This window comes from Chiroxiphia lanceolata, chromosome 14 (genome assembly GCF_009829145.1).
Source record: "Chiroxiphia lanceolata isolate bChiLan1 chromosome 14, bChiLan1.pri, whole genome shotgun sequence".
Taxonomy (NCBI): domain Eukaryota; kingdom Metazoa; phylum Chordata; class Aves; order Passeriformes; family Pipridae; genus Chiroxiphia; species Chiroxiphia lanceolata.
This window is the reverse complement of record NC_045650.1, coordinates 4,188,161-4,212,048: the sequence shown is the minus strand read 5'-3', so window position 1 is coordinate 4,212,048 and position 23,888 is coordinate 4,188,161. Positions and strand designations below refer to the sequence as shown.

The 23,888-nt window shown below is 42.9% G+C and overlaps 1 protein-coding gene across 4 annotated transcripts in view; it reads left to right on the top strand.

The window, feature by feature from the left end:
* Positions 1-22,928, top strand: part of HDX (highly divergent homeobox) — a 43,825-nt gene extending 20,897 nt beyond the window's left edge. For 3 of the 4 annotated variants that reach the window (XM_032701988.1, XM_032701987.1, XM_032701986.1), the window contains 6 exons: positions 4,850-4,996; positions 8,556-8,763; positions 11,508-11,587; positions 14,296-14,379; positions 16,430-16,552; positions 16,791-22,928. In XM_032701988.1, coding sequence (XP_032557879.1) covers positions 4,850-4,996; positions 8,556-8,763; positions 11,508-11,587; positions 14,296-14,379; positions 16,430-16,552; positions 16,791-16,916 — 768 coding nt within the window. In that variant the 3' untranslated portion in view covers positions 16,917-22,928. The remainder of the gene's footprint in view (positions 1-4,849; positions 4,997-8,555; positions 8,764-11,507; positions 11,588-14,295; positions 14,380-16,429; positions 16,553-16,790) is intronic. The other variant, XR_004359600.1, reaches the window with a different exon arrangement.
* Positions 22,929-23,888: the final 960 nt, after the last annotated feature.

Below are 23,888 nucleotides of genomic sequence, written 5' to 3'. Positions count from 1 at the left end.
GAAGCTCATAGGAGAGTTACAGCTCTTCTCACACTGGGGTCCTGTGAAATATTGACGAGTTCTGCTTCCATCAGATCAAACTTCAGGCTTCCCCAGCCAGTGGGAAAGCATGCAAACCATCTCTGGTGCAGAAATCTAAGTGTGTACCTTAAGAGTTTGCCAGCAGTAAGAGTTTAAGGTGCCTTCAGATGCTGCTTTTCCAAAGTTCTTTGTGCCCAAAGTTTGTGCAGCTGTGTGTGAGCAGCAGGATCGGGGTGTCACTGACATGAGGGCACTGGTGAAACCTGAACCTAAAACCTCAGACTGAAGGAATGTGGCATCTGGCACAGCTTTAATGAGGTTAAATATCTTGGTAGTGTTAGGGGACAGTGCAGACCTTCAGAATTTGTATATGAGAAATCAAGAAATAATAAACAAGAGTAAGATTCATATTAAATGGTGCAGATGGGAAAGGGGAAACCATAGTAAAATGGGTCAGAAATAACCATTAATATGTATAAATAAGATCTTGAGGTAGGAATTGATAATCCCTGGAAAAAATCAGACATTAATTAGGGTCAGGGTTTAGAGAGCTGAACGATGGTGTCATTGGGAAGGAAAAACTGACACGGTGCTTGTACAGAAGAATCTGGGATTTGTTCATACCTTGAATGCTGTGCTCGCTTCTGATCTTCCCATCCCTCCCAAAATACAACAGTGACAGGGATCAAAGGCACGGAAAAATTGTTATGAGAGGTTTGTTTGCTAAAAATAACCATTACCTCAGCCCATTTCATCACCAAGCATCAGAACTGAATGTTGATTTAATGTGATTTCACTGCAGTTTAAATGAACCCAACACACAGTGCTCAGCTGCACCATAAATGCAGCAGTTACTACATTTATATTAGACTCCCAGTTCTCTCATTTTTTAGCATGTCTTTGATTAATAATCTGAGATTCGTGTACAGCTTTTGTGCACGTGGCCTGAAACATTTTCAACTCGTGCATAAAACTGGATCTCAAAAAGCAGGATCTAATAAAAGGCAGGATAAGGACACTCCACTGCCGGGCAATTATTCATCCCAATTATAGACACCGGATTTGCACCACAGATCCTGCCTGCACAGTGGGTGTGATGAGGGGTGGGCACAGTGCCAGGAATGTCTCTAACAAACTGGGTCATCTCTTCCAAGGATGTTGTTGTTACACTTGGGAGGTCGGGGGATAAGCCGGGTTTAACCCTGCGCGCGGCAGAACTGCTGATTCAGTTTGCTCGCCGGGATTGCTTTTCCTTGGGAACTGAGAGGCTGCTTGCTGCTGGAAGAAGCTTCTCCTGATTTTTTTTGGACAACAAAAGTGGTCAATGTGAGGAACTCAGCCAACAGCCAACACTGCTGGGGGTAAAGCCGAGCCTCGAATGGGCAAACCCGAGATCTGAAGAGAGGAAATGAGAATTGAGTTCATAGTTTGATTTAATGAAGTAAAAATAAGAACTGAATTACTGCCTTGTCTTTATCTGTAGATAGTATTGCCATAAATATGAAGCTTTTCAATATTATCTTCTGATATTTTTCCCCATAACTGTGAATATTAAGATATTTGTAGGACTTGAGTTTTTCCTCTTACTTCCTCAGTTCCCCTGATGATATTAAGCATAAGAAGGTTATTAACTATGTTGATGGAAGCATAGTTACATGTTCAATGTAGAAATTCTACCCTTTATTTTCTCACAAAAGTCATTGACTGTTGTAAAAGCATTATGTAATTTTTAAGCAGTTTATAATGCAGGAGTCAAACTTGAGTATAATCCATGTCAAGGGGATGATCCTGTAATTGAAGGTAGTTTGTGATTTCCCTAAGAAATTGCTGATTAAGGCACATGGCACAGCATGTTACATGAAGGCAGTTAATCTGGATCTGAAATTTGGACATGCTGAAGTGTTATTAACATCCAGAGAGCTTAAGGGCTGACACTGAGCCCAGGAGGATGGTGCAGCAAAGGAGAGCAGGGTGTGGAAATGATCATCTTTTGGGGTCTCTCTTCTCCATTTCCTCTGTGCCCCCTGATGGGTGTCAGGGTGATTCCTGTACTGCTGGGATGAGGGACAGGATGAGGTACCTGGTGTGGCAGCAACTGCAACAGCAAAAAGCAAAAATACACATTGTCAGCTGAAACACTGGGGATTGTTTTTGACAAGGAGGTAAAAAAAAAAAACCTCCTATTTTTTCCTCCTTTCATTTCCACAGCAAGTGGCTGCAAAAGACCTTTTTGAGAGTGTAGCTACAGGAGACTTCTCTAAACTTTAAAACATCTGCTTTGATCTAAACTGTTGAGACTGACTCTACAACCCTGGTCCTGTAGCAAAATTTTATAGCAGTTGTGAGGTGAAAACCATTGAATAGTGATGTATCTAATAAGATTTTTATTGAAACATTTGTAGCAGATGATCAGAATTAACATCCACCCGTCTAAAATGGAAAAGATGTGAGACTGCATTTTTAAGTAAAAGTTTTGAAGGTCAGGTGGCTGCTGCTTTCTTCTTGTTTTGAGTAAGTAAAAGCTGAGCAGGCTCTGCACCCTTCCTGAGCACCATCCCTTTGGTAACTTGAGTCAGTCACTGTGTGTCTTTGTCCAGTGCAGGATCCTCTTGCATCTCACATTCCTGTTGGCCAGTTCTTCCCTGGGTTCTTTCAGTAGAAGCATTTCTTAGATAATTGGAAAATCACGTGGCAAACAGAAACCTGAGCTCCCTCCAGCACAGCTGCTCTTTCTTTGGGTTTTGTTCTAATTTGGCCAACACAACAAACTTAAGTGGGAGAAGACAACCCTTTCTTTTTGCTTCTCCCATTCCACCCCTCTACTGGGAGGGGGAATGTCCACAGTGTGTTCCAGGGGGTCCTTTAGCTGTGCCTGTTGTGTTTTGTGCTCCCACTGAGCACAGATCACAGCGAGCTGGGAGTTCCCTGTCAGTGGTTGCAGCAGTGCTGTCACTGAGCTCTCCAGAACCAACAAGAAATGTTATTTATTTATGTTTCAAAAAACTCTCACTGTCCTTTGGAAGGTGAGGTTGCCCTGAGCATTCAGGAGTGCAGGCCAGGCTGGGGTGACTTGTTTCTCCGTGTATTTGGGATGTTGGTATCACTCTCCTTTCTGCCTTCCCTTTTCTCAGCTACCCCACCACAGAGCAGCCTTTTTGGAAGTCAGTCTATTTTGCCAGCAGCTATAAAAGGTGCTGTTGCTGCAGTGATCCAGGAGATAACTACACTTTTGTTCCTTGGAAAGGGCTTGTAGGTAGGAGCAGCTCAGGTCAGGTGTGCCAGGAGCACGACTCGGCTCAGGGTGAACGGGCACCAGGGATTTGGCTTTGCTGCACTTTGCTCAGCCTGGAGCAGTCTTGAAATGTGCCAAGTGGATTCCTTTTGGATGAAAATAGCCTGGAGCTTGCTGCCTGGGAGCATCTCCTGTGCTGTGGCTGCTCAGGGTGTGCAGGAGGCAGGAGAGCAGCTCCGGCTGTGCTGTGTCCATGGATGCCCCGCTCTGCCCCTGGGTACCATCAGCCAAGGATGGGTGGGATGGAAACAGCTTCTGTCATTCTGGACTTGGATGGATGAAATGATAGCCAGGAAAAACTCCTGAGTGCCTGGTTGCAGTTAATAATCATAGAATCATGGAATTGTGACAGTTGGAAAAGACCTCAAAAGTCATCAAGTCCAACTGGACCATATTTGAATATACCTGGTACATGTATTGCTGTGGCTCCCAGGATTTTTTTGAGGAGACAAGGGTTTGATACCCCTGTTTCCTGTTCAACATTTAAGTGATTCAAGTGCTTCAAAGAAGAAAATTGTAAGGATTGCCATATTCTGAAGATCAACAAAAGGTAGAACTGGTAACTCTACAAGGTTGTCAAATGATCCTATTTCTGCAAAATTCCCTTTTACTCCATTTTAAAATTATTTCATTCTAACTTTTCACAGGTTTTTAAATGAGCAAACACAGATTTCAGCTATTGCAATCATGAGCAAAATGAACTACTGAAATAATGACAAATGGGCTACACGGGCTACAAGTTCACAGTGCAGACTTTGTGGTTGCATTTCTGCACTCTGAATAGCAGGAGAGGTGACAGACATGGGTTGGTGTAAAGAAACTGTAGATTTTAGTTAAAATTCTGGGTGAAAAGCTTCTGATAAAGGTTGGAAGCTCTACCAGAGAAATACACTCTTTGCCCACCCCAGTTCAAGCAGTGGTAGGATGTTCAGGAGTTCTTTTTCAATGTTACTCCTTTTATCAGTGATCCACTATCACATATTTTGATAAGTGTAGACAAAGAGTTTGGGACTCTCAGATAAACAGTGGAACCAATTTAACTCAAGCTTCCCAAATAAACATTAAAGTATTCCCTTTAGGAAGTCAGAATCCTTTGAATTATGCATGTATTGTAGTTTGCAGTAAGATAAAAGAACTTTAAGGGGGGGAAGGGTGAGAAACTTGAAAAGCCTTAAGGAGTAATTTGCATAAATTGGGTGGAGAGAGTAAACAGCACAAGGGGAAAAAAGTTCTTTTCAGTAAGGCCTTATAGGATGAGATAAAAAAAATTACAAAAAAAATCAGGTGGAGTTGAAACAAAGCTGAAGTGCTTTAAACCTGCCACTACCTTTAAAGCAAATCCCAGGGAACTCTGAACTGCCCTGAATAAAAAAACCCCAAACTTTAAAAAAATAAAGTCTTAAGGGAGAGCTAAAAGAGAAGAAGAGCCATGGAGACAGTACCACTTATATCTTACTGTACATGAGACCTCTGGCAATGAAATGGGATCAGCAGATTTTTTTTTTAAATCTTAACAGTGTGTTTTTTATCTTGCAGTTACAGGACCGCACACAATTTAGTGACCGAGACTTAGCCACCCTAAAGAAATACTGGGACAATGGCATGACCAGCCTGGGCTCAGTCTGCAGAGAGAAAATTGAAGCTGTGGCTGCAGAATTAAATGTTGACTGTGAAATAGTGCGGGTAAGGAATCCAGAGTCTTCCCTTATCTTGTCGCTGGAGCAAAAATAGGACAGATGAAAGGCTTTAAAAATTTCATGAGGAAGCTTGAAATAGATATCACGTATTACATAATGAATGACCACGCTGGGAAGTGCTCTCCTGCTCTTTCTGCATCTATATATAGTACAAGCCCTCAGGTAAGATCTTATTGATCAGCAGCAGAAGCAGCACTACAAGCTGTTTGACATCCTCTGGAGTAAGATTTTAAGTAAAAATGCTTCATTTTGTAGGGAGATCCTAGAAGACTGAAAGGTGCTATTTGTATTGCTGTTAAGATACCAAAAAAAGACTTTTCTGTAGACAAAGGGAAAGGATTTCTCATTCATGCTTATAGGAAAAAAAACATGTGAAAGAAAGTGCTCCAAAATAGGAAAAAAACCATTTAACAGGAGCGTCTTGAGGGCAGGCTGAGATGTGATGGAGAGCACAGGGCACTGTGAACAATTCTGGGTTCAGCTTGATAGTCCATGTAGGTGTGGCTGAGGAGGGATTGCTTTACAAGGTACAGGGGTGGTGGAGATCACCTGACTCCCAAAACACTCCACATCATCTCTTCCAGAGGTTGGGAAGTTTGGTACAGCCTCAGTTGATGCCACTGTGTCCCTGATGAGCAGAGATACAGCATCACTCTCCAGCTGGGGGGTCTCAGTCACTCAAGGTGTGTCCATCCTGAGGAAAGAGTCTGGCTGTGCTTCAGTCTGACAAAAACATGACAAGAGCCTCCATAACAGGCAGGACAGTTGTGATCAGTCCTTTCAGTCTCCATCCTCTTTTTCCACCACTTTCCTAAATTCCTGACATTGCTGCAAAAGCAGAACTGGGAGCCCTTATTGAAACCCTCCTGTTGGGGAGACCTCTGGGTTGGAACATCAGAATGGTACCAAAGCTACTCTCAGTGTTAATACAGATCTGATTATTTACTTGTTTGCCTGAATTCTAAAAAACTAAACTGTACTTTTGGAGGCTGAAAAGAACTACTCTTTTCTCTGCAGAGAACAAAGCTGCTCCCTATTTCCCAAGCTCTTCAGTTTGCTTTCTGAAAGGTGGAGCTGTTCCCACTGCCAGCATCTCCTGGACATGACACAGCTCATTTCCAGGACACTGACATCCATGCTCCCTCAGTTTGCTCCCTCAGGAATCACACAGGGTGACACTGTGAAGTTCTGTACATACCTTTAATCTGCTGCAATGCTTTTGTCCTCAGGGCAGGGCTCTGGCATAACCTGTATCAAAACACACACAAATGAAGGAAAAAAAAGATATCCCACCTCTGCCCCACCTCTGCCTCTGGTTCCTCTATATGGCAGACTTGGGAATTGTAGCAAGAATCGTGATGTAAAAAATAAATGCAACATATATAAAGTAGTACTGAGTGTCTATATAAACCCAAGTGCACATACATATATATATACACATACTTGGGTTTATATATATATGTGTGTGTGTCTGTATAAAAAATAACACTTAACAAATTTCAATATTTGAACTCCAGCCAAAATCTCTTTAACTTAAAATATTTCTCTTTTTTACATTTTAACTATTGCTGATTACAATTTGGTTTGGGTTCTTTGTTTTGTGGGGGTTTTTTTTGTTTGTTTTTCCTTACACATCTTTATTAATTCATAGAAGAATAGCAGAATAGCCCTTTTGGCAGCAAGACAGACATTTGCTAAGGAGGGATGTCAGCTATGAAGCTCCTCAGAAATATGGGAGGAATATAAGACAACTGCATAACAATTTTATATATTTTTTTTTAATAATAGAACAGAAAGCTTTTGGATATAAGAGATCAAAGCTACTCCTAAGCACCCACTGTAGGGTAAAGACATCTCCTCTTTGCCAGCAGTTCACCAGGTAAAAGCTGGTGGCACTACAAAAACATGTTCATCTTCTATGACATATTCAATATGTTCAATGAAAGCTTTTCTGCTTTGAAAGGTGTATAAAAAAACAAAATCTGCCTTTCCCAAGTGCCTCAGTTTGCTCTGAATTTTTTACTAAAAAAGAAGTAGATTCAATTTTAAATTTTCTAGTTGTTATCACTATTTATTACCATCACAAGATTATGGGAAAATTTAAAGAATGGCAATACACAGCTTGGAAAAAAGAGATACAGATCTCAAAGGGCTGCTTGTGGGGGTTTTTTTTCTTTTATTTTTTTCCCCTGAACAATATATAATATACAAAATTATCTGGGTAGCTCTCTGTGTGCCTGTTGTGCATTCTTCAGAGAGGAAAACCAGCAAGCTGGGAAAGCAAATACCACCCAACAAAAAGGATTTGCCAAAAATAGTGTTCAGCATGTCACCTTTTAGCTAGTTAGAGATGCAGCTTGAAAAGATCTTTTTTTCAAGGTTAGCACAGCATGAAGCTGCCTTTAGTAGTTGGGACTGCTGTTAATATTTTTTTATTTTTCTCTTTGATAATCAAGGTATTACAAGCAACAAGTTTTTTACTAAACTTTTTTGTGCTCTATATCAGAAAAAAGCCTCATTAATGGAAGGGAAGGGAGAGAGTTAAGAGGTGAAGAGGTGCAGACAATTATCATGTTAAACCCTGTTTTGGGTCTTAAATAATTTTTAGTGTAGACTTTTCTTTGTCAGAGAAAGCAAATTAATGAACAGTTTTACAGATCCACTTGGAGAATTTGGAATGTTAGGGGGTTTTTTTCCCTTTTTTCTTTTTTGAAACTTAGTTTTATTGATGTAAAATGAACTTAAAGCATCCATACCCATCCCACCAGGAATGGGTTTCCAGGTTCCTGGGTCCTGGGACTGTTCCATCTTCCACCACTGTTCCCAGTGGGCTCCTCTGCCTTCCTGCAGGCAGTGCTTCCTAAAGCCTTGGCTTCCAACCACAGGGGACCAAAGGATGATCCTGCTCTGAACTTAAGTGTTCTGTCCTCAGAGAGGAGTGATGTAGATCTGTCACCTTGGCCAATTCCCTGTAGGAAATCCTAGAACAGGTGGGATGTTTGGGACACTTTAGTGCCCTTAAGGAAGTTGCAGAGTGGGAGAAACCTGGATCAAAGATCTTAAGTTAAATTTGTTGAATAATTTAAGTGGGGAGAGACCTTACAAGGTCACCTAGTCCTGCTCTTTATTTAGAGCAGGATTGACTTTGCAGTCAGGTCAGGTTTCCCAGGATGATGTCCAGTAAAATGCTGAGTTACCTCCAAGGCTGGAAGTGCCAAGGTTCCTATGGACACACTGTCCCTGTGCCTCACTGGAAAGAATATTTTTCCTTTTCTTCTCAACTCCAGTCAGAGCTTCCCTTGCTACCACTTGTGCCTGTTGCTGCTTTTCCTTTCGTTGTGCACCTTCCCTTCTCCCTTGTGTTGGAGGACTGGACACAGGATCCCAGGAATCAGCCTCATGAGGGTCAAACAGGGGGAATGACCCCTCCCCTCTAGTGCTGCTGCACTCTTGTTCCTGTAGTGCAGATGTGCTGATGTCACTTGGTTGGGGGCCTGTTGCTTTGTCATAGTTTCTGATTCATTCATGTTTATTTCTCTTACAAGACTTGGATTGGGAATCGAAGACGGAAATATCGTTTAATGGGGATTGAGGTCCCACCCCCTAGAGGAGGTCCTGCTGATTTCTCTGATCAATCTGAATTTGTTTCTAAATCAGCACTTAATCCAGGAGAGGAAACTGCTACTGAAGTGGGGGATGATAATGATAGGAATGATGAAGTGTCAATCTGCTTATCTGAAGGAAGCTCACAAGGTATTTGAATTGCAGTTACTGCTGTGCCTGTATTTTTAATTTTGTGCAGTGTGCATGCTTTGGATTCTGTTGTTCACATTCACAAACGTCTGAAAGAGTCTGTCTCAGTCACAAGGGCTCCACCTCGGCTTGTTGAAGGTACTGTTTGGTCTCTTTCTTCTCCCTCTCTCTGAGTTCTGTTGGCTTTGTTATCACAGAAATTGCAGGAGCCTTTTCTCGTAAGAGCTCCGTTTCTGCCTCATTCACATGACACTAAATGGCAAGTTCACATTTTGCTGGTGCAGCTGAGAGCTGGACTGACAGCACAGATGGAGAATCTCCCTTCCCCAGGAAGCCAGGTTTAAAAAATGCTCTCTGCAAACTGGCCAGAGCTGCACCCACAGGGTGCGTCCTTGGAAAACTGCTGGATCTGGAGTGAGAAGTGTCTCAGATTTAATTCCCTTTTCCTCCACCTCCCACGAGCACATGGAATCGATCCCTCCCTTCCCCTCTTGTCCATGAGCTCTGGGCCCCACGAGCTGCTCTGCACATCCACAGCTCACTAATTGCTCCCAGTGCTTCTGATTAGAGAGATCAATAAAGCCTTTGCTCTCTAAACTAAAAGAAAGCCTGACCTCGGGCCTGCTGGTGCAGCTCAATGTGCCAGACTTGATCTTGTCATCTTGTCAGAACAATTTCAAGGGAAGAATCAGGAAAAGGGAGAGCTGCTGGGAAGGAATTCGTGATGGCTTTGTCATAACCTGCTGGAAAGAGAATAAGATGATAAAGAAATGGGTCAAATGATTGAAAGGCAAGTGAGATGCAGAATCTCCGAGTCCTTGATTTGCCTGAGGTGTGGAAAGAGCCGATTTAAGTCAGATCTGCTTGAAAGAAAACAGTGACAGGGGAAGAGTCTGAACCCTCTGTAGTTAAAGTGAGAAATAACAGCACTTTTTTTGAGCAAGGCTTTCATAAAACAAGATAAGGCTGGAAGACTTTGCGTAGATTATTAGTGTCAAAGCTTAAGGAAGTGCAAGAAAAATGACAGGATTTCCACAGCATCCAGGAATCCCACTTTCATTCCTTTATTCTCCCACAACAATTATTGCTATTCATTTCTCCAGTTCAAAGGAGGAGGTTTCACTGCTGCAGCTCAGCTTGTTTTGAACTCCCTGGAAAATATTTCCCCTAATACTCATGTGTGCCGTTCAGTCACAGATAGGGATTGTTTTAATGTTTGAGAACTGTAACTTTTGGTCCTAATTTATTAAAAAAACCAAAGTCACCACAACAAAAACCGCTTTGAAAGACAGAAAAGAAGCTATTTTTGATCACCTGATTAGAGTGACACTGGTGATGGCTCTTGCTTTTAAAATGTATAAATATAAAAAAATAAAGTGAGCTGTACTGTGATGCCAAACGAAGCATTAAAGCTCTTCTATTGCCTCACCTTTATTAATTGTATGTTAATTGGATCCATGCTTTGTGTGAGCACAGCCCTGTGGAGGGTCAGAGCTGTGCTGGGTTCTGTGAGCTGAGGAGGAATATTTAAAGAGTTGGGAATGCTGTAGGGAGCTGCTGTGGGATCCAAGGGGTGACTCTCAGGGTTATGGAGTGGCTGATGCTCTGGAATGTTCCCCAAGTCCCTGAGGTGCCTCCTCAGTGCCCTTCACCCCCCTGCGTGTAACAAGGGCCCTTCCCTGCTCCTGCTCTCCAGTTCTCCCATTTGATCCCATTCCTGTTGCTCGTGGCACTAATTGTCCTCGGAAGCCACGACTGATGGCAGATTAAACTTATTCGAAACAATTTTAAATTAAATTTGCTCAGTTTAGAGATATTCAACTGGTAGAAAAGTTACCTAAAACAATTAACTGTCTCTGTGTGATCTGGCCTAAACATTATCCTGTCCTTGCAGTGTTGGTAATCCCAGGGAAATCCTGTTATCCCTGTGTCTGTGTGGAGCTGACAGACCCTGGCATTGCCACCCATCCCCTTCCAGTGTCCTACCTGAACCTTGCTGCCCATTCCCTCTTTTCCTCTTTATATTAAATATATATATTTATATATTAATGCAGAAAATTCAAGTAAATATGAGAAACATACTTAATTTTAGGGGTGAACAGACTTATCTTCCTTTGGGTTATGTTTTCTCGTTGGCCATTAAGGCAAATAGAATCATCTATTCTGTATTTCATCTATATTTCATCCTTGTGGTTGAAATATAAGGGTAAAATCTGCTCTATTTTCAAGTGCTTATACATAAAACAGCAGCTTAGGTTCAGTGGGGATACATTTGCCATATGAGAAGGAAATTATCTGCTTGCTCAGTTTTTGGTTCAAAACTAATCAATGTCTGCAGGGAGGAGGTGGGTTCAGACACATACCTATAATTTCAGGTGATATTCTGATATGTATCCTGTAATTTCAGGGAATGCAGAATTTTTCATGCAATAATTTATTTGACATTAAAAAAAAAGTTCTATACACTCTTTTAATATTCCAATCTGAATCAAAAAACAGGAAGATTGTAAGAGAATAACTGATAGTTTTCCTATTGTTTCAGGTAGCAATTGGCAAATTGGCTTGAAATCCTTGTGACAGGATGTCTTCTTTAATCAGACATATGTTATTTTTTATGAATAGACATTGTTACTATGACTTTGCTTTTGAATTTAGCAGCTGTGACATATTTATGGTAAAGACTATTAATGTTCCTGCAGCATAAAAGTGGAATGAAACCTGACAAATCTAATTTATTTTTGCAGAAGAGACAAATGAAGCTCTTCAAAATGAAGAAATTGGTCACAAAGATGATGACCAGAATCCAGTTCCTGCTGACAATGTGGTAGGTACCTTCCTTTGCCTCCTGAATTCCTCCTACTGGGGTTGTCCAATATCAGTCCAATATTAGGTGAAAACTTGAGGGTGCTAAGAGCCCTTCCTAGTTGGGAGCACCAGAACTGTACTAGAAATACTAAAACATAGTAGAAAAAAAAATACTAAAACATTCAGTGGAAATGGAATGACACATTTTTTCTGTATTCTGCCAATCTGCTCTTCTTCCTCTGGAGGGCCAAGCCCAACTCTTGGGTAGAGCTTTGAAAGTACCAAGTGTAGCAAAACAGAAAGAGAAAAAAACCCAGAATTAAAGCTGGTTTTCTGTACCTTTCAGCAGGTATCTCTGGTGATTTCTCTCCCTTGGGTGGGTGCGTCAGGTAGGGTGGGAATGTACTGGATGGTCCTTGGGGGTCCCTTCCCACTCACAGTGGTCTGGGATTCTGGGATCCTTCACTCCCATACTCTGGCCAGGGCATTATTCAGGTGTTTCTTGTTTTCCCCCTTGCTGGTTTAACTGAGAGCAGTGAGACAAGGCAGGACAGGTAGAGGGAGGAGTCCTGGCAAATAATGCCATAAATCCCTGTGTTCAGCCTGCCCTCTCTCAGGTTAGAAGAAAGGAGAGGAGACCCCAAGTGAGTGACTTACCTGGAGTTACCTGCAGAATGATCAGGGCATGGCCCAGCTCCCACTGCACTCCTGGGCAGGGCTGAACCCACAGCTCAGAACAGGGAACAACCTTTGGGTTCCATTGACCACCCAGCACCTGAGGGGGGAAGCAACAGGAGAGTCCCTTCCCCCTGGGAGGAGGAGAATTTGCTTTCCCTTGTTAATTATGATCATGCTTTGGATACACTGAAACCCCACAGGCTGCCTGAGCAGATCCAGCTGCCTTTTCCCTCTGTTCTCCCAGGTGTCCTGCTGTGACCTCAGCTAATCCCTCGGAGGTCTGGCTGATGTGTCTCCCGTGGAGATACAGGATCTGAAGTGACAGGCAAAGGGTTTGCAGAGATGATGTCTCAGAGCCTCAGCTCTCCAGTTCCCTGAACCCAGCACTGTGCAATTTGATGTAATAACGGGAACAAATCCAAGGAATAGTTTCTTCACACTTTGTTCTGAAAACACTGTCACAAAACTTTTTAAAAATGCAGTTAAAATTGGACTAAAATACGTTGGATTTGCATAAGAGATGCAATTTTCCTATTTGAAATTCTAATCTGTTCTTTCCCCTACTATCTTAAAGTGTATGTCTAAGAAAGATAGTGTGAATGTTTGGCACTTATTTAGAGACTCTTTCCTCAAGCTGAGCCTAAAAACAAAAATATTTGAATCACAGTGTTGCTGAGGGTAGGATGGAGCAGATCTCGGGGACATGGAGCCTTTGAAGTGTTGTCACTTCAGCTGGGCTGTCAGACACAGGAAATGTGCTTTATCCTCCCTGATTTCAACACACACTTGGGACCTTGGTGGGTCCTGCCAAGGAGAGCCTGGTAACCCCCCTGGAAGGGTTTCTCCTTGGGATCAGAAGGACATTCCTGCTGCCTGGAGTGCAGGCAGTGAGAAGGGACATGGATGTGCTGCAGGGAAGGAGCCTCCTCTGGAATAACACCTCAGGAACCAACCATGAGCCTGGACTGGGCCCTTCCCTACGTGGAATTAAACACTATCCTAAAACCATAGTAAAATTGCTTTATTATAGACGGTCTCATAGATGTTCACAACTATCAAACCAATTAAAAATAGTTAAAAAACAATCCCCTCTTCTTATACTACCCCTGCTTCCCTCTCAAATATAGTGAAATCTGGGCAGTCATCCTTCACAGCTCTGTTGAAAAATGCCATTCTTGTCACTAATTCACATTCACTTTGTCTGTTTGATATATACCTTAGATAGGAATAAAAATTAAAATCTCATAGAGGCACTAAAAATGTGTGCATTTTGTGTTTTCTCCTGTTGAAATAACCTTTTAACTGAATTTTCTTACATAAAAAGAAAAAACATTCTTTTCTGTTGGGAGAAAACAGAGCATGCAATTGGTAAATAATGTGAAAGTGATTTTTTTTTTTTTAAATTTGGGATAGCATTGGGATGTATTTCTAAGTTTTAATCAGCATTAAGCTTGGTCTTTACATCGTGCTTTAGGTGTCTTTAGAAACCCAATATAAAAACCTCCCCAAATTTTTGTGAATTAGGTGAAAATGTCCATGTTTGTGGATTTGGAACTGTCCTTTGGATCAGCATCCTCTGCTGTTTAGGACACTTCACTTGCCCTGTGGCCAGAGAAGGCCAAAGTGGAACTCCTTCATTTTTCAGGCACAAAATAGATCAGTACTTGCCATAACATCAGGTTTGCTCCAGAGGGATAAACTTCCAGAACCTCCTTCAGAGCAGGGCTGTGAGGGGATATAATGTTTGATTTGCTGCCTAAATCCTGGAGCAGGGAGCTCCTCCCCTGTACACAGCCCAGTCACCATGGCAGCAGCTCCCTGGGGATTCCTGGATCCCGGCTGAGGTGCAGTGTTGCCACCTAATGGGGCTGCACAGCTCGGGATTCCTCGGAGCCAGCACAGCCCTGCATCCTTTCTACCACTTGGAGACATGGATTTTTGTCTCCTGTCACCTTCACCCCTCCCTGGCACTGTGGGATGAGGATCCTGGTTTGTTTGTCTTCTCCGGGTGCTGGAATGTTCCAAATGAACCGTTTGCTTCTGTTGCAGAAAATAGAAATTATAGATGATGAGGAGAGTGATATGATCAGTAATTCTGAAGTGGATCAGATGAGTTCTCTCTTGGATTATAAGGTGAGTAACTGGGCTGTGTCAGGCACAGCAGGGCAATCCTCAGGGAGTTCAGGGGAGGAATTCAGCAAAGGCAGCCCCTCTGCTCTTATCCCTGTGTGCACATCCTGCCCTCAGTGCCCTCTCATCCCACCTCCAGCCACACTTTCCATATTTCAACCCCCAGGGAAGCAGGAAAACCCCAATTCCACAGAGCAGTTGCATTGCTGCGGGTGCAGCTCCTGCCACGTGTCCCAAACCAGTTTATGGAGCCTGTGAACCACAACTTCCTTTTTGTGGGACAGTTGTTCCTTGGAATGCTGCAGCACACTTCTCCTGCTGCCAGCTCTGGAAGGGGCATAACAGCTGGGATCCTTAATAAAATGGGGGGTCTGAGGAGAAGTCATTTCCCAGGACATGCCTGGAAGTGGTGACAGTGGGAGGGAGGAAAAGCAGTGGGATCCTGACAGCTGCCTAAGGGTGAAGGAGGTGTGTGTTACTGCTCCCTTAGCTGCCGTAATTCCATGTTTTATTGAGCATGGCTTTCCCTGTGTAGCTGATTTTTTCACTTAGAAACCAGGTCTGTTCTCCTGCCAACAATCAATTACCAAAATAATAAACAGAGCATCCCTTCAGAACAAAAATTACTCCTTCCAGCAGCGTTTTCCTGGGAAGGGCAGTGGGGAATGAATGTGGAGAGGGAATGACCTTTTCTTAATGTCACCTCTCACTGCAGTGAGAGGCTTGTTGTGACAGTGCCCTGCAGACCTGAGTTTGTCATTGGACATCACTGATTAATCCAGGAGTTTTCTACCTAAATCTGAATTCTTCCTTGGCTGGGCAAAATCCAGTGCTGAACTGCTGAGTTCCCATCTGAAAGAAACTCAGCTCATTTTTTTATGAAAGCCTCAAAATCACAGCCCAAATATTCCCCTCTCATTCCCAGAGTTGTTATCGCCTGAAGCAGTGTGGGGAGCAATGTTCTCGCTGAAAAAAATGGGAATTTTCTGGGGGAAAAAAACCCAACAAGACCAGAAAACCTGTAGTGCATCACATAATCTCACCTTTTCCTATCAGCTAAAGCTGAATTACAGCCAGCAAGTGTAAGCAGAAATAGCATATTTTTTTCTCCTGGAGGATGCACAGTTGGTGCTGTTATACAGGGCCCCTTTACAAAAATGAGCAGTGACTCTGATCGTGTAACCTGAATAAACAGTTTGATTTTCATGATCTTTGCGAAGGTAAATAACCACAGAAAATGAATTTTAGCTCTACACTGATCACCAGATTCAGCATTTGGATCTTGCCCACCAATCAGTTGGTAAGTTTGAAGGAGAGGAGATATTTGGAATAAACAGAAGTACTTACCAAATCTGAATTTTTAATTAAGGGATTTGCAAGTATAGGTTGGAAAAATGTCTTTTTAGCCATGACATGCACATTACTGACAGTTCCCCATTTTGTACATCTAGTTTCAATGCCCAGAAATAACTATATGAAGGTTGGAATGAGATGATTTATAAGCTCCTTTCCAACCCAAACTTGGGTTGGAAAATCCCTGTTTATTGTGTGACCCGAGGGACCCTGGGGAGGTTGGTGAGCTGACACTTGATGGTCCATGTCAGACCCAGCTCCACTGATGATGCTGCATTTTAATTTGTGGAAGCTTTGAGGAATTTTCAAGTTGTTTTCCCTGGGTTTTGTGTCAAGCCTTCTGCTGCAATAATGGAGTTTGTTTATCTCTTCTCACAGTCCCTTTGCCTTTTCAAGATCACTGCTAGGAAGAAACACTTGGGCTTTGGTTGTCATTTTCACTGAAAACATTTGGTTTTAGCCCAAGTGTGTTTAGATGTCATTAAAAAGCTGCAGTGGGGGTTATTCCAAAGCTTTGTCCTGCCCAGGGCTGGAGTCCCATCCCTGGAGGGATTTACCAGCCCTCTGGATGTGGCACTTGGGGAGAGGGGTGGCCTTGGCAGTGCTGGGAGAACAGCTGGACTCAAAAGGTCTCAGGGGGCTTTTCCAACCTGAACAATCCCATGAGCATTCCCAGAACTCCCTGTGATTTCCCCCCCAGAATGAAGAGGTCAGATTCATTGAGAGCCAGCTGGAGAACCACAAGCAGAAGTATTTTGAGCTGCAGACGTTCACTCGGAGTTTGATACTGGCAATTAAATCAGATGATAAAGAACAGCAGCAGGTGAGCCCTGGGGTGGCTTTAATATCAGCTGTTTGTCATTAATTTCAGAACATGTTTGTCATCAATATCAGAAGATGTTTGTCATTCTGTGTCCTGTCACTCCTTTGGGTTTATTCCACAGCTCAAATTATGACTGAAAAACCCAATGAAGTTTTTCGCTCTTTATTTAAAAGACATTTGAATTTTGACATTAAAAAAATGCACCTAATACTGTGTTGTCATGGTCTTTCCCTTCCAGGCACTGCTTTCAGACTTACCTCCTGAACTAGAAGAAATGGATTTCAACCACACCTCCCCAGAGCCTGATGATACCTCATTCAGCTTGTCCTCTTTGTCAGAGAAAAATGCCTCAGACAGTTTGTGATTTATTTTTTTTAACTGACAAACCAGAACCCCCCCTGGGACATGCAGGTTTCAGGAGAAGGGCATTTTGCTCTCCAGTGTTTCCTCAGCCCAAAAAAAAGCAAGTCCAAGGTGAAGGAGCCTGTCCTGAAGGATGGCTGGGGCACAGCCCAGCTGCAGTTTGCACTGGCAAGGAATTTGCAATGGTGGTTTTGCTAAAGGAAAGAACTGGGTGAGAGAAGGTTTCACTTGTAGCAGTTTGGCCTTGGTTGGGAGAACTCCTGACTCTCCAGAGTAACTCTGGCTCTGTAGCAAAGTCTTTCTGAGCAGGGATTTCTGAGTGGAAAGCAAATCCTTCAGCCTCACGTGCTCACCAGGCCTGTTTATTATATTTTTCCCCATTTTTACTCAGGTAGGTGGACTAAAAATTGGGGTTCCAAATAAAATAACGGGCTTTCTCTGAGTTGTGCGTGAACCCTTTGGAAAACCTGAAATTAAACTAAAGCGTTTTTCGTTCTCTGACTTGAGATTGTTGAATCTTCCATTTTCTGACCAAAATAGCTGAAAAAACCTTGAAAGGCTAACTCAGAAAATTGAATTATCACCAGTAAATTATTAATGTGAAGAAGCAGTGCTAAGTGTTGGAAGAAATGAGATGGAAATGGGAGCCCTGATACCTACAGGGCATGACTTCCTGATACAGTAGCAATGGGATTGGATGTTTACATTCTTTAGGGTTTTATGATTGTAGTCACAGTTTTGATTTGTCAAAGCCTGAATGCTGAAGTTCTGCTTATTATTTTAAGAGTGGGTTGTGTATTTTTCCACAAACTTTGCTCCATTTTACCAAGCCAGTCAGAATTCCAGAGCTGTCATTGCATCCTGAAAGGTTTTCCAGCGTTTGGAACTCCAGGATGATCCTGGGTGATGCTGTAGCTGCCTGCCCATGGCATTGATGCTCTAATTGGAATCTGAATCCCTCAGCAAGAATTTTTCACACAGTCAGGTGGAAAAACTGATCTTTCCATTTTATACCAAATAACAATTGACTCTGGGGAATCCTTATTCATCCAGGACAGCAAGTAATCCCCTTAATTTCAGTGGGAGGTCCAAGGTGTAGCTCAGAGAATCCAGAGTGCTGGGGAAATAACTCCTTTCCCCCCCCCAATACTGCTGTTAACTCAGATTTTAGGATTTTCTCAGTCTGATCTGTTCTTCTCTAATCACTTTTACAACTCTTTTTGTTTAGTGCCAGTAGTGAGCTCTGTCCTTTCAGGTTTCTTCTGTCTCTCTTGTCCTTGGGCATGAGGAGCTTTTAGCAATACTGTTAAATACCAGCTGCATAAAGGGTAGGGACAGTTTTAAAAGGTGTTTTAAAAACCAAGTTTCACAGTTCTGACCAGTGTATGATTCTGTTAGTTCCCAACAGACCTCTGACCACATACTCTGCAGAGCAACCCCAGAATTCCAAACTTCTGGGCCTGGATGTGAGTGGAGGCATTAAAACTGGGAGTGGATCCCAGGAGAGAGGGAAGGCCCCGTGTGAGCAGGAGGTGAGGGGTGGAATGTCCCATCCTGGCTGGCAAACACGTCCTTGTGGCCTCACCCCCAGGAGGAGCAGAGTTTGCCACACTGTGCAAGTGCCCCCAGTCTAAAATGAAGGTTTGTGAGCAGAGATCACAGTGCTGTCCTTCCCATGTAAGACACAGCTCAGCTGGAATTCTGCTGGCTCTGAAAAACTCATTTATAAAGGGTTTTCTATCCCAGGCTGACAATGGTTTCTATTGCTGTCCTCTCCAGACAGGAAATCAGGGCCTCTGACAACGAAGCCTCTTGTTTTCTATATTCTAGTACTGTCATTTGCCACTGTTTGGACCTTGTTTTCCTGCTGCTTCCACTGAAATTCCCATGACAAAAGGCAGGATACTCTTAATGGGAGTTCTCAATTTCATGGTCAATTAAGTCATCCACCTTTCTGCAAGAAAAGCTCCCACTGATGATTCCTATTTTACTGTCTTGTTTCTATTCCATCTCCAAACAAATGGAAGGAATGAATTTTGAATGAACTGCTGCAATTATGTCAGTCCCTTTGCTCTAGGAAGCTGGAATCCTCTTGGATGTACAGCTGAAAGGAGCTGCAGTCAACACCCACCCATCCCTGGGGGAATGTTGTTCTTTGGTCCTTTCTCCTGTAGGGAGGCACCAAAAACCCAGTGAGGCAGTGGTGCTTCCACAGCTGAGACACCTGACAACTTCACAGGATAGTCAGGAAGGAAGAGTGTGAATTATATCCCTGGTAACAGAATGCTGTGGAGGAAGATACTGTACAGCTCTTTGGCTGGTTTTTTTTTCACTATTAGTGCATATTTCCAAATTTTTAATGACATTTAAATTGCCATTAGTGGTATTTTAAGTGTTGATGGAAAGCAGTGGGGTGGCTCTGTGGGCCCCTGGCCCAGCAGGATTTGGGGTCTGGTTGTTTCCCCGTCTGTAGGACGATAATGGGAGCCCACATTAAGGGCTAATTTATCATTCCATAGACTTTCCATAACACATAAAGCTTTTTAGGGTGACAGAAATCAGCCTGATTTCCATTTCAGTGATTTGACTAATTTGAGTAACCTCTCCAGCGGAAGGGCCGCGTGTGGCTGTTTTACCACCCTGTGAGATCTCTCGTTTCTTTGTCCATGAACAGTGACTTCCCTGGTGTGTTCATCCCTGGGGCATCCATGGGAACATCAGTGCTGACGTGTGTGTGTGTCTGGAGCAGCCCAGGTGGGCAGAGGCAGCTCGGAACAGACGCTGAGCAGAGACAGGCCGGGCTCTCCTGGGGGAGCAGAGGCTTTGATGTGACAAGTTTGCTCGTGGTTCAAAACCTGTTTCCTGCAGCTCTGCCTCCTTCCCTTTCCCTGCTGCTGTCACATCTAGAGTCTGACAGGAGTGAGTAATAGTAACTAACAGGTAAATTTGGGGCAGATTTAAGGTGCCCAAGCAGATGTACATACAAGTGTCAGTTCTCTGCAGTGCTCGATCCTCAAGCTTTAATCTTTCCCAGGATTTCTTTTCACTAAGGCAATAAAAAGTCTGAGATAAGAAGCAGATCCTTGGCTTTACAGCCCTTTGAGTGAGGGAAGGAATGTACTGGTTCTGTCTTCAGCTTAAACTGGGAAGAGCTTTACCAAGTCCATTCTCCAGACAGAGACAGCTGTGTCTGCTGTGCTCATCCAGGTGAATAGAACAAATCCACACCACCATGGGCATCCTGACTGTGGAAATGGGAATTACTGCTGCAAATGGATCCACTCTCCCACTTGGGATCTCTTGCACTACTGTATTCCTGACGTTGAGAACAAACTCCTGCACAGCACTGACCTTCCCTCTGTGCTCCAGGCAGAGCCAGCTGTCGGTCTCAGGGTCCTGGGAGTGTAAGGAAGGACAACAATGTGGAAGGAAGGACAATAATATGGAAGGAAGGACAATAATATGCATTAAGGGAATAGCACAGTATACCTGAAACAGGAAGAATCCATGCCTTGTTCCAACCCAAAGCTTGCTGTCCTCCCTCCAGCCCCTGCCCCGCTCCCCCAGGCTGCTCTGAAGGACTGGCATCACTGGCAGGGCCAAATCCTGCCTTTTCTGCCCCAGATCATCACAAGTAAGTGAGTTGTTTGGTTGTGAGGTCCCTGAGCAAAGCTAGGGGCTGGTCAGTGAGAAAACTCCATCTGGTTCCCACAGAAAAACAAGCTGGTTTGTGGTGGATGATTTCCCTACTCCAGTAAAATTTTAGCCCGTTGGCCAAATGGGAAATCTGAAAAGTTATGAGCAAAATAAAGGATAAGCAATGCTACAAAATTAGTGTTTTCCATGGCACAGTAGGGTTTTAGTCTCAATATTCATTTCTCTGAAAAGCAGCAGCTACTTTGGTCAGAAGACAGATGGGACAGAACCTTGGGTTTGTTGTGGTGGTTCTTTTTCAACAAATGAGCAAACCCTCTTGGATGAAAGAGGTGCTTAAGAATGTTCCTGTAAGGAAAACAGGGCTGTGCTTTGGTTCTGGGAACATTTTCCTGTGTTACTGAAGGAAGTCAGTAATTCTTTTCCAGCTCTGTATTACATTTTACACACACTACCTCTGACACCACCCTTGAACCCACACAGAAAATGTGAACTTAAGCTTTTTTTTTTTAACCTTTTCTAGGCAATAAATTATTTCCAACATACATCCTTCAGTTCTCTGCTTGGTTTTAGTTGAGTGTGAGACATTCACTTGGTTTATTTTAGTGCTGCTTTTCTGTATTTGTCTTAAACACAATCTATGGACAAGAAAATACTGAAGGTGGGATATTAGGGAGAAAAAGATCAGCAGATGTTAAGCAAGTGTTCAGCAAAAATAAATCAGTAGCAGGCTAAATGTAGATTTAGACCATGTTTGTAGTTAAGTTTCATCTTAAAAGAGTCCTTTTGATCTTCCCCCTCACATTTATCTCCCAGAAATAGTAGGGGAAGTTTGTCAGGATGGACGAGGGATGGGAGGGGATGAGGCACAAGGAGGCAGAAATGAAAGGCCTGGGGTTTAGGCAAGAAAATTGAAATAAACTAGAAAATTTAAACTAAAGCTTCTGCTTTAGCTGCAAATTCTGTGAATTACAGCTCAAAGAGTCGTGGGCAAATCCACTGAGTTGTGTTGGGGGAAAATTGTCTTCTCCAATGGGAATTTTATCATTTCTGTGGTTATGTCTGGAATTACTGAGTGTATGTGGATACACTGATGCAGATTTATCATGTGCACAGATATACTGAACTTGATCATATTAACATCTACAAAGGTATTTTAACTTGAAATATTAATGTGATTCTTCTAAAATATATTTGATTTGCTTTTATTTTTATGTCTTACTATATATGGATGACATAGTTCTGAAAAATTAGTCAAATACATCCATGAAAATATGGTTTATTGTTCATCTCCTTTAAAATCAGTAACTTTTAGGCTTGGAAATTTATGAAAATGCCCATAAAATGACATTTATAAGTGAACTCGGCAAATAAACAAACTGCTGTATTTATGAAGAGATAATGAATCTTCTGCCATGACAATTCCTGCTTTATTTTCACTATAGGTATCAGTTTGATTTTTTTAAAAAAGCAACTATTCTGAAAGTTTAAATATTATTGTAAAACTTGGATGTTTTCCTTAGCCTACAAAACAATTGATGATTTTAAAACTTCTGTCGTTTCTTTCTGGGCCAATCCCTTAAGCTTTGTGTATTCCTGAGTTTCTCTGTGAAAATCTCTATTTATATTGCATTTTTATGATTTGTATCAGTATGTGTAGCAAAGAAACTACTACAAACCTTCAACTGAAGTACCTCCACTATGGTCCAGGACACCAGATCTGGGTGTTTGAGTGCTGGATGCCCAGAGAAGGGGTCCAGATGTTTGTATTGCTTTGGGTTCTGTGTAAATAAGGGTATTTATAATCTTGGATTCCCAGAGTCATCATGAGAAATGCTTCTTTCCTGCTTTAGGAGCCTGCTCAGCTATTTTTATATAAAAACGTTGGTCTTCGCCTTAATTTTTTTTGGTGAAAAGTTGTGCCATAGATATTTTAACTTATCCACAGATACTTTACAGAGTTTGCTTTGACTTCTCTTTACTTAATTATTTTTTTCCTCCGATTATTTGAATTTGTTTCCTCCTCCAAATGCATCTCAAGGTTGGTTTGCTTTCTTAATTTTATTTTTGGGGTTTTTTTTTTTCAAGTTTTGGAGGATCCTTTCATCTGCATGCTTTGGTAGGTCGAGTTTTTCCTCTGTAGTTTATTGTTTATAGTTTAGACAAACCTTTTCTTGAACAAAAAGCCTGAAGTAATGCTTGTACAAATGTATTTAGGGTGGCCCAGATGGTCAGAGAAAAGGGCTATTTAGCGTTGGCAAATTTGTCTACCAGACTCAAGGATATTTTTCTACGTCTGTCAAGTTTGGGACTATGGAGAAATGAAATAAAGGTGAACTAACTCCTTTTCCTATATGAACTTCTCTGCTTCTGTTGTTTTTGTGGCCTTGGAAATGTTCAGTTCTGTTCAGAGCAGCAACAATGAAATCCCCATCAGGGCTCGGGGCCATCACATTCCACTTCCCCAGTTCTTTAGTTTCCACCAGATAAATTAATTAGTTATTTATGAAGAGAGTTTTCAAGATTATAAACAGAATTTTGTGCAGACCTTGGAGCCCTCTGTCCTGGGGACACTGAAATGTTCTCCCCACGACAGGAATTTGTGTCTGATGAAGCCAATGCACCCCCAGCACTGAGAGCTCAGGTGAACCATTAGTGCTGAAGGGGTTTGAGCTGTTTTGTTGTTTGTTTGGGGTTTTTTTTAAGCTGTTTTAAAGCTAAATATGGGCTCTCTATGCTGCTGTAACCATGAGACCATTTCTTATCAGTACCTTGAAAATCTGCAGAGCTCAATCCCACGGCCTCTGCCCTCAGCCACGATCCCTGTGCTTTGACACAGGGATGGAAACTGGGAAAAATTGTGAGTGCCCATGGCGCTCGGCTTTTGGAGCACTTTGGTGCTGAAAATAAGAGCCCAGGTGTCCCGGAGAGCTCCCAACTCGGCCCCACGGCCGAGGGATGGGATTTAAACTTCATTCGGGACCAGGAATAGTGAAAAAGAGCTGCAAGAGACCCCCCGTGAAAGGGCTTTGGTGCCCGGGTGATGCCCGCGCACAGGCGCATCCCGGGACGGTGTCGGACAGGGATACACGAGCCATTCCCTGGGTTTCCAGGCTGCCTTTATCGGCAGAGGCTGGCAGAGGGCAGTGTGGCCGCATCCATCGGGATCCCACCGGCACAGGCTCCCCGGATCTGCCCTTAACCCTGCGGGTTTGCACCGACCTGAGGAATAAAACTCCCGATGCTCTGGAATCCCCCCCCCAGCTCGGAGCTCCGACCCCATCCCGCTCCTGGATTACGGCGGCGGAGGGGGAGCCCG